At 48.6% G+C, this 10,978-nt stretch overlaps 1 protein-coding gene across 1 annotated transcript in view; it reads right to left on the bottom strand.

The window, feature by feature from the left end:
* The window catches only part of ESPNL (espin like), a 32,907-nt gene extending 22,207 nt beyond the window's left edge, over positions 1-10,700 (bottom strand). Inside the window, exons 1-3 of the mRNA XM_049773633.1 lie at positions 10,407-10,700; positions 9,287-9,477; positions 8,081-8,267 (exon numbers count right to left, since the gene is read on the bottom strand). Of these exons, the coding sequence (XP_049629590.1) occupies positions 8,081-8,267; positions 9,287-9,477; positions 10,407-10,700 (672 nt within the window). The remainder of the gene's footprint in view (positions 1-8,080; positions 8,268-9,286; positions 9,478-10,406) is intronic.
* Positions 10,701-10,978: the final 278 nt, after the last annotated feature.

Raw genomic sequence — 10,978 nt, forward strand, 5'->3', positions numbered from 1 at the left:
CTTAACACTAAGAAGACTTGACAACAACAACGACCTGCTTATAGGACAGGTCTCTCTGCATTGCCCTTTAATTGTGAGGTGAAATGAGAGGATGCTCCACACCATCCTGACTGCAATGTAGGATATGCAGATTCCAGGATCTTTAATAAGGAAACATGATACCAACAACAGAGACTGTGTGAAAAATAAAAGTATATTGGCACTACAGACAATGACTTGGATTGGACAACCTAGTTTGCTTGGAGTCTAGAGTTGGTCTTATGCCAGGAAACTTCAGGGGTAGGGTCTCCTTGTATTTAGGCCAAGGCTTTTCCTTTCCATGTCCCTTAAATTTTGGTGGACCTATGCAAACAATAATTGCCACTCTAACATTGTTTTTACTGTGCTCCTTTGACTCTAATCCTTAAGAAAAACAACCCACTTAAACGTTTGAGGTTAACTTAAACTAATATGCATGTACATGGAAATGTAAAAAAGTACTTTGCCTTCAATGTGTAAGGAGTTACATAAGTTTTATGGCTTTAGATTATTTTGTGTGCTAAGAAATATTTTGTATTACAATCTGGGGACTTGTGGGACAAAGTAATTGTACATGGGTTCTGTTTTATTTTTTCTTAATGTTCTTTGGCTGAAAATTCAAAGTTCAGATATCAGCAAGGGGATTTCTGAGAATTCTGTTTATGGGTGATTGTCCTTCCACTGTAACTTTACCTTGTCCTCTTTCTTTGCATCTTTGTTCTCATAATTAAAAATAAAAAATTAAAAAAAGAGTAAAACACTCAAAGGTAAACAGTATATCTTTAATAAAGCTAGACTTTGAAGTGCCAAAAAAATAAAAGACATAAAATTAAAAAAAAAAGAAAAAGAAAAAGAAAAACCGAAAGGTCTACTTTAAGACAAGAAAGACCAATATGGGCCGGAGAGATAGCATGGAAGCAGGAATTTGCCTTGCATGTAGAAGAACGGTTGTTCAAATCCCAGCATCCTATATGGTCCCTTGAGCCTGCCAAGATCAATTTCTGAGCAAGTAGAGCCAGGAGTAACCCCTGAGCACTGATGGGTGTGTGACCCAAAAAAAAAACAAAAACAAACAAAAGGCCAAAAGACACACCAAACTTCTACACAAAGATGACACTAAATCCCATAATTATCTCTCTCAACATCAATGGACTAAATACACCAGTTAAGAGACACAGAGTGGGACCTGGAGAGATAGCACTGCGGCATTTGCCTTGCAAGCAGCCGATCCAGGACCAAAGGTGATTGGTTCGAATCCCGAATCCCGGTGTCCTATATGGTCCTCCGTGCCTGCCAGGAGCTATTTCTGAGCAGACAGCCAGGAGTAACCCCTGAGCATTGCCGGGTGTGGCCCAAAAAACCAAAAAAAAACAAAAAAACAAAAAAACAAAAAACATTCCGGGCCAGAGAGATAGCATGGAGGTATAGCGTTTGCCTGGCATGCAGAAGGATGGTGGTTCGAATCCTGGCATCCCATATGGTCCCCCGAACCTGCCAAGAACGATTTCTGAGCATAGAGCCAGGATTAACCCCTGAGTGCTGCTGGTGTGATCCAAAAAAAACAAAAGTAACAACAACAACAAAGCCAATCTCATTCACAGTAGTGTCACACAAACTCAAATATCTTGGAGTCAACTTGACTGAAGAGACAAAGGACCTATACAAAAAACAAACAAACAAACAAACAAAAAACTACAAAACCCTGCTTCAAGAAATAAGACAGGACACACGAAAATGAAGACACATACCCTGTTCATGGATTAGTAGGATTAACATCATTAAAATGGCAATACTCCTCAAAGCATTGTACAGATTTAATGCAATCCCTCTAAAGATACCCATGATATTCTTCAAATAAGTAGATCAAACACTCCTGAAATTCATTTGAAACAATAAACACCCGTGAATAGCTAGAACAACCCTTGGGAAAGGAATATGGGAGGCATCACTTTCTCCAACTTTAAATTGTATTACAAAGCTATAGTCATTAAAACAGCATGGTACTGGAATAAAAACAGACCCTCAGATCAGTGAAATAGACTTAAGTATTCAAAGAATGTGCCCAGATATATCAATTAATTTTTGATAAAGGGGCAAGAAATGCAAAATGGAGTAAGAAAAAACTCTTCAACAATTGGTGTTGGCACAATTGGTCAGTTGGTTGCAAAAAAACAAACTCAGACCTCCATCTAACACCATGCACAAAGGTCAAATCCAAATGAATTAAAGACCTTGATATCAGACCTGAAACCATAGGCATATAGAACACATAGGTAAAACACTCCATGACATTGAGACTAAAGTCATCTTCAAGGAGGAAGCAGAGATAAACTGATGGGACTACATTAAGCTGAGAAGCTTCTGCACCTTAAAGGAAATAGTGCCTAGGATACAAAAGCCACCCACAGAATGGGAAAAACTATTCACCCAATAACCATCAGACATGGGGCTAAGATCTAAGGTATACAAGGTACGGACAGAACTTAACAAGAAAAAAATCCAACCCCATCAAAAAATGGGGAGAAGAAATGAACAATTTCTCAAAGAAGAAATACTAATGGCCAAAAGGCACATGAAAATGTGCTCCACATCACTAGTCATCAGAGAGATGCAAACCAAAACAACAATGAGGGGACTGGAGAGATAGCATGGAGGTAAGGCATTTGCCTTGCATGCGGAATGGCGGTAGTTCAAATCCTGGCATCCCATACGGTCCCCCAAGCCTGCCAGCAGTGATTTCTGAGTGTAGAGCCAGGAGTAACCCCTGAGTACTGCTAGGTGTGACCCAAAAACCAACCAATCAACCAACCAAACAAACAAAAAACAACAATGAGGTACCATCTCACACCACAAAGAACAAGAACAATAAGTGCTGGTAGGGATGTGGAGAGAAAGGAACTCTCATTCACTGCTGGTGGGAATGCCGTCTCGTTCAGCCTTTATGGAAAACCATAAGGAAATTCCTCAAAACACTGGAAATTGAGCTCCCATGTGATCCAGCTATACCACTCCTAAGAATATACCCTAGGAAAACAAAAAATGCAATACAAAAATCATTTCCTCACACCTCTATTCATTGCAGAGCTATTTACAATAGCCAGACTCTGGAAACAACCAAGATGCCCTTCAACAGAGGAATGGCTAAAGAAACTGTGGTGCATATACACAATGGAATATTATTCAGCCATCAGGAGATGAAGTCATGACATTTTCCTATACATGGATGTACATGGAATCTATTATGATGAGTGAAATAAGTCAGAGGGAGAGAGATAAACACAGTAGTTTCACTCATTTATGGGTTTTAAGAAAAACAAAGGACATTATTGTATTAATGCTCAGAGACAACAAAGATGTGTGCTGAAAGGACTGGCTCTTGAGTGGTGATTTTAGTTAGAGATATCTACACTAACTATCATGACATTGTTAATGAGTGATAGAAGAATGCCTGTCTCAAATACAGGCAAGGGCAGGGGAAGGAGGGAGATGGGGACATTGGTGGTAGGAAAGTTGCACTGGTGAAGGGCAGGTATTCTTTTTATGGCTGAAACGCAACTATAATCATGTATGTAATCATGGTACTTAAATAAAAATAATAAATGGCTATATTACAAAAAATAATAAAAAATTTATTTGTTTTTGGGCCACACCCAGCAATACTCAGGGGTTACTCCTGGCTCTGTGCTCAAAAATCACTTCTAGTGGGCTGTGGGGACAATATGGAGTGCTGGAGATCAACTCAGGTCTGCTATGTGCAAGGCAAATGCTTTTCCTGCTATGCTACTATTCTGGCTCCAGAGTTGAGTGTTTTTTCACTTTTGAGCACTCTGTCCAGTGTTAGTCCCAAATCTGTTTGTTTGTTTGTTTGTTTGTTTTTGGGCCACACCCTGGCTGTGCTCAGGGGTTACTCCTGGCTGTCTGCTCAGAAATAGCTCCTGGCAGGCACGGGGGACCATATGGGACACCAGGATTCGAACCAACCACCTTTGGTCCTGGATCGGCTGCTTGCAAGGCAAACGCCGTTGTGCTATTCTCTGGGCCCAGTCCCAAATCTTTAGTATTTTCTCTTAGGGAGCCCCAAGCTGAGCTCAAGAGGCTGACAGGCTGCAGTGCAATGTGAATACCTGCTGGGGAGGTGCTGGTGGGTCCTGTAGTATTTGGGTCTCTGTTGAGCTGGAAATTCAGTAAGTTTCATCAATAGACAAGGCATGTGCCTTAGTCTCTGCCCCCTTCTCCTGGGCCCTCAACACCAACTCTCAGACCCTTTCAGGGTCCTTTACAATCTCAGCTGATATCTGGGCCCTTCTTGTCCATGGTCATACAACTCCAGCAACACCACACCCATTATCCCATCCCCCAGCAATTGTTTCCTCCATCCATCCATGCCCACTGCCCCACCCTTCCTCTGCTTACCAGCCACAGAAGAAGCTGACTCGTATCTGAGTCCAGGGCAAGTTTGCTGATGGGGGATAGAGGCAGCTTGCTTTTTTTTTTTTTTTTTTTTGTGGGGGGGGGGCCACACCCGGCGGTGCTCAGGGGTTACTCCTGGCTGTCTGCTCAGAAATAGCTCCTGGCAGGCACGGGGGACCATATGGGACACCGGGATTCGAACCAACCATCTTAGGTCCTGGATCGGCTGCTTGCAAGGCAAACGCCGCTGTGCTATCTCTCCAGGCCCGCAGCTTGCTTTTTTATCAGGATGCATGGACAGGAGACGCAGGAAGAGCTAAGGCAAAGTCCTGGATAGATCGGGCCCTGGTTACCCTATAGCTTGGGCCAACCCTGTGGTCACTGCACGGTGATTTCTGGACAGTCCCTGTTCTTGGCACCATGGATATATCCACACCTGGTGGAGTCTCAGGGGGCAGCAAAGGTCCCCTGTTACATTATCACGGCTTCCTCTGAATATAGTGTTTCTGGGCCAGTCACAGGCCCTTCTGCAGCAAGAATGCTATGGAGGCAATTGTCTACCTCTTGGTAGCGGGGACCAGGGTATGGGTCACACCCTGTCCCGTTGCCTGGCCGAGGTGTGGAGTCTTGTATGTTGCTGGGGTGGACAGTGCCCAGTTGGCATACTGGGGGGAAGGCACTGCTGGCTCATGGGGTTGAGGTCACCTGGCCCCCCAGCTCTGCACTGCTCCTCCCCTGGACAGGTCAAAACTCAAACTTTTTCAGCGCCCCCTGTGGGAAGGAGGTGGGAACTGCTGGCATCTAGGGGCGGCTGCCACTCAGGAGGGGTGCACCTCCTACTGAGGCCAGCCCGGGAGACTCAGTGAGGGGGAGCAAGGGCCTGGACAGTGCCTGAGAATACCTTCAGAGTTCCAGTATCCCCCTGGAGTGCCAGGCTCAGCGTTCAATGGCCCCAAACATCCCTGCCACTTTTTTCCAATTGCCTGCCACATCTGTGCATCCCATCCTTGCATCCCTCAGTCACCTGCTTAGCTAGCCACCCTCCCCGGCCCTGGAAGTCTCAGAGACCTTCAGAGATCTAAGCATTTACGGAAACTCTTTATCCAGGACTCTCTGAGGCCAAAGGGGTCCAGGAGGGAGCTGGGCGGCAGAGAATCAGCCGAATAGTGCGGACAAGTGCCAATACCTGCGTAGGTACCTAGAGAATCTCCTAGAAGAGCCAGGGAAGTTCCAGCATCTCCCTGTAGATCTGAAGGTTGCTGACCTCGAAGGATGATCAGCAGACAGCTGTGGCTCCCACTCTACCCCAGACCCCACAGTACTGGAGCCAGGATGCTCCTGTGGGATGAGTGTGGGCATCTGGTCCCACCACGCTGCAGATCTGAGTGACTTGAGATGGCTGGATATGGGGCCGGAGGGATAGCACAGCAGTAGGGCGTTTGCTTTGCACATGGCTGACCCAGCAGACCTGGGTTTGATCCCCAGCATCCCATATGGTCCCCCGAGCCTGCCAGGAGCAATTTCTGAGCGTAGAGTCAGGAGTATCCCCTGAGCGCTGCCGGGCATGCTCCAAAAATTAAAATAAAAATAAAAACGAGGGGCCAGAGAGATAGCACAGCGGTAAGGAGATTTTGCCTTGCACACAGCCAACCCAGGATGGACGGTGGTTCGAATCCTGGCATCCCATATGGTCCCTCAAGCCTGCCAGGAGTGATTTCTGAGCGCAGAGCCAGGAGTAACCCCTGAGCGCTGCCAGGTCTGACCCAAAACCCAAAAATAAATCAATAAACAAACAAATAAAATAAGTAAAAACAAAAACATTACTGTATTTTTAAACTCTCATCCTTTAAAAAAAATAAGAGCTTACCAAACTTTCTGTTAGTACTTTTTTTTTTTGTTTGTTTTTTTGTTTTGTTTTGTTTTTGGGCCACACCCGGCGATGCTCAGGGCTTACTCCTGGCTGTCTGCTCAGAAATAGCTCCTGGCAGGCACGGGGGACCGTATGGGACACTGGGATTCGAACCAACCACCTTTGGTCCTGGATCGGCTGCTTGCAAGGCAAACACCGCTGTGCTATCTCTCCGGGCCCCTGTTAGTGCTTTAATGAGTTCATTGGTGATTCAATAATCTTCAAAAATATACTTGCTACTGAACATTTTCTTTCCTTTCCCATCTCTTTAGTTTTTCTCTCAAATTTTTAATTTTTATTTAATCATGTTGCTTTTGGTCTTCCCGAAACAATTGTATTATGATCAGTTATGTCAACTATGTGATGCATTTTCATCAATAAATAAAAAAATTATTACATAAACCGGACAACAACAGCTAATGTGTGAAAAAATTTCGCCGTGACCACAGAGAATGAATCAGGGGTTGGACAACCTAGGATGGCTGGAGCCCAGAGTCAATCTTATGCCAGAGAACTTCAGGGATAAGAGGTCTTTGTATTTAGGACAAGTTATTTTTTTTTCCATTTTTCCCATATTTTGCTGGACCTATGCAAACAACACTTGCCACTCTCACACAGTTATTGCTGTATTTCTTTTTAACTCTTATCCTTTTTTTTTTTTTTTTTTTAAAGAAGAGCTTACTATAAAGTTTCTGCTGGTGCTTCAATGAATTCATTGTGAGCCAATAGTTTTCAAAATATTCTTTCCTTTCTCTTTCATCTCTTTAGTTTTTCTTTCAACTTTCTATTTTAAAAAAAACATGTTGCTTTTGGTCTTCCTGTAAATGTATTATTATCAGTTATGTCAACTATGTAATGCATTTTCTTTAATTAAATTATAAAATAATGTACATGGAATCTATTATGCTGAGTGAAATAAGTCAGAGGGAGAGAGATAGACGCAGAATAGACTCACTCATCAATGGGTTTTAAGAAAAATGAAAGACATTTTTGCAATAATTCTCAGAGACAAAAGAGATGAGGGCTGGAAGGTGCAGCTCATGACGTGAAGCTCACCACAAAGAGTGATGAGTGCTGTTAGTTCTACATTGAGAACTATCCTCACAATGTGAATGAATGAGGGAAGTAGGAGTACAGGTGCGGGTGGGGTGGAGGGGAGGGAGATTTGGGACATTGGTAGTGGGAGTGTTGCACTGGTGAGAGGGGGGGTGTTCTTTACATGACTGAAACCATACAACTACAATCATATCTGTAATCACGGTGTTTAAATAAAGATTAAAAAAATAGCAAAAGGGGCCGGAGAGATAGCATGGAGGTAAGGCGTTTGCCTTTCATGCAGGAGGTCATCGGTTCGAATCCTGACGCCCCATATGGTCCCCTATGCCTACCAGGAGCAATTTCTGAGCCTGGAGCCAGGAATAACCCCTGAGCACTGCCGGATGTGACCCAAAAACAAAAACAAAAACAAAAACAAAAAAAAAGGAGATGGCATAGCTCCCATCTCTTGCTCCCCTATCCAAGAAGGCGCCCTACCAGCCCCGCCCATTACCCCGCCCATTACCCCGCCCCTTCAGCCATGCCCCGCCCACTCGCGCTGCTCCTTTTATCTGCCGTTCTCTAGGCCCCGCCCAGTGCCCACTATAAACCACGCCCAAGACACGCCTACCTCCATGACCCCGCCCATGACCCCGCCTCCACAACAGCAGCCACGCCCACCTCCCCACCCCTCCTTCCCTCTCTTACCAGCCAGACCACCAGGGAGTAGTGGCCGCGGGCGGCGGCTGCGTGCAGTGCGCCCATGCCGTCCAGGGCGCGCAGGTGCACGTCGGCCCCACAGTCCTTTACCAGGAACTGCGCCAGGTGCAGGTGGCCCTCCTGGCAGGCCAGGTAGAGCGGGGACGCCCCGCTCCGCGTGCGCCGGTTCACACCGCTGCGGGGAAGGGAAGGGGAAGTCCAGGCTCAGAGGGTACTGGCGTGTCCCTAAGGGAGAGCTGGCCCAGATTTAGGGGTGTTTGCACACCTTTTTCCAACCGAGGGGCTCCAATGGCCACCCATAGCGTTGCTTAGGTTGCACGCTGTGCAAGAGACTCTCACCCAGCCCTCAACTCCCAGTTCTGCTGGGTTGGGGAGGAATTGGGGCTTCCTGGAGAGAGATGTTTCTAGTCTGGGGCTCCTGCAGCCAGTGAGTCCGCAGAACCCAGCCTGCTCTGTAAAGTGGTCTCAGAGAGCTGATCCAACCTCATGTCCGCCCCTAGCAGAGCAGTTGGGATCTTCCACAAAAATCGCCATGCAAATGCACATATGTATTCATATATGGGCACGCATTGAATAAATTTGCATCTGTCTCTGAGCTATCAAATGGCAGAAGCTCCTGTGAAGTCTTTGGGCAAGTGTAAGAGCCACCAAGCTTAGGCCAGGCATGTGAGCAGCTTCCAGGGGGGTGGTTGGGGCAGGGAACTGGGGAGAGACATCTCCCAGCCAGGTCTAAGGCCAGGGGGCAGGCCTTGTACTCAGTGCATGAGATTGATTTTCACTGCACTCTCAATCCTTGGTGCCAGGACATAGGGTGCCCTTGATTTGGGGGCTCTGCCTGCTTCTGGACCTGCGTCACCCTCACTTTATCCTCCACCTGCAGAACATTGCTCCCTCTGGGAACATTACTCGTACCTGATGGGGGCCCCACATCTCCATCCATTCCACAGCTGACTCCGGGCAGTGACTCAGTGTGGGTTGAATGGGTTGGCTGGAAGCTCAGCCCTTACGGGCGATAAAAGTTGTCTTCTTGCTGTCCCCCTGCACTGCATTTAGCTCCTGCCCAGTTCCACCTGCCAGGACCTAGCTCTGCAACTCTGCCCTATCCCTGTCCCACCAGGCCCCTCCATAGCACCTGCCCACTCTGTGGTCCTGGGCACCACCTCCCCAGCAGCCAGTTAGGCATGGGGCCCTCACCTGCCATAGGCAGCAGCCAGGAGCTTGAGGCAGGTGAGGTCCCCGCTAACAGCAGCATGGTGCAGTGGCAGGGCCCCCTCCAGTGTCTCCAGAGTGGCGGCGTGGCCCTCTCGAAGCAGCCAGTCCACGAGCGCGGGGTGTCCGAAGCGAGCAGCCAGGTGCAGCGGCGACATGCCTGAAGCATCTTGGTCCTGAGGCAAAGGCAGGGATGTGGGGAGGATAGGAGCTCCCACCCAGTCAAGTGGTGTCCCCTACTTGCCCCCCACATGCTCATGCTGTGTCCCTGAACACTGTGTCTGAGCTTTAGCACCTATGGGCTTCCAGCAGCTCCAGGGAGCATTTGCACCTGGGCCAGGCGTCCACAGGTCACGCTGGCCACCGCTTGCCTTCCATGGAGCTGTCCAGGACAGTTGGCTGAACCTTCCTCTCCAGGGACCCCAGGGAACTCACTGATCCACTCCTGCCTTGCCCACCACCCTCACAGGGACTGGAGTGGATGGGATTAGCAGCTGTGAGACCCTCTACCCACACAAGGAAGGAGCCAAAGATCCACCAAGTTCCTTCCCATGGGCAGCTCTTGGCCACTGACCCCATAGTGGCAGAACCTAAGGGGTCAATGAGCATCCACAGCTTTTGTGTCTCCAGTAAGGGGGTCCTGGGGGCCAATTGGTGCCCACAACTCCTGTGTGTCCAATTGGGGGACCTCAGGGTTTCCATGGATGCCAACAGTTCCTGTGTCTCCAGGATCTTTATCTGCACCTCTGTATTATGGGTCAGATCAAAGCTCAGCAGGGGACAGGCTCCTCTAGAAGGTTATAGTGGGGGTTCCAGGTGGCCTAGGAGGGCTTCATGTGGGTTTGGGGGTACTGAGGGTGGGTTGATTGTACAATGAGTGGCCTGCCAACTCGCACCTGCTTCTGGCTTCAGACTATAACTCCCTTTTCAGGATGCTATGTTCCCCCTTCCTGCAGACCTTATACACCCTTACCTGCAGGACACAGCCCCCCTTAAGCAGACCTCAGGCAGTCCCACTTGCAAACCTAAAGCCCCTCACTGCAGACCTCACCTCCTTACCTGGAAGACTAAGCCCCCACCCAGCTGCAGAACTCAGCCCCCTCACCTGCAGGCCACAGCCCCCCTCGCGCACCAGCCAGCACAGCTCAGCCAGGCTGCCCATGGCCGCAGCGTCATGGGCTGGCGTAGCCCCGTTGCAGGCCCGCTGGTTGCCGGGCAGTTGGGCCTGCTGCACCAGAAACTGGACACAGGCCAGGTGGCCAGCCCGAGTGGCGTGATGGACCAAGCCAGCCCCCAGGGCATCAGCAATGTCGGGCCGCAGGACTCCTGCCTCCAGCAGCCGCTCCAGTGTGGCCAGGTCTCCGTCTTTGGCGGCCATGAGTGCCCGCTGCTCCGCCATCCTCTGCCCAGCTGCCGCCCACCACCGCCGTGTGCTCCAGCCTGGCCTCTGTTTCAGCTTCAGGTGCTGCCTGGGCTCTGGTTACCTGATAAGCTGTTGAGCAGATGGGAGGCGGCAGGGAGGGTGGGTGGTGGGGACAGAGCGCGGCAGCCTTGCCTGGTTGCTAATGTGCTGCCCGCAGCTGCAGCAGACAATAGTATAGGGCAACTTGTGCTGGTTTTGTGGGAGGCTCTGGCCAGCCTGGACCTACCACTCCTGAGGAGACAGAAGATGACACC

This window comes from Suncus etruscus, chromosome 5 (assembly GCF_024139225.1).
Source record: "Suncus etruscus isolate mSunEtr1 chromosome 5, mSunEtr1.pri.cur, whole genome shotgun sequence".
NCBI lineage: Eukaryota > Metazoa > Chordata > Mammalia > Eulipotyphla > Soricidae > Suncus > Suncus etruscus.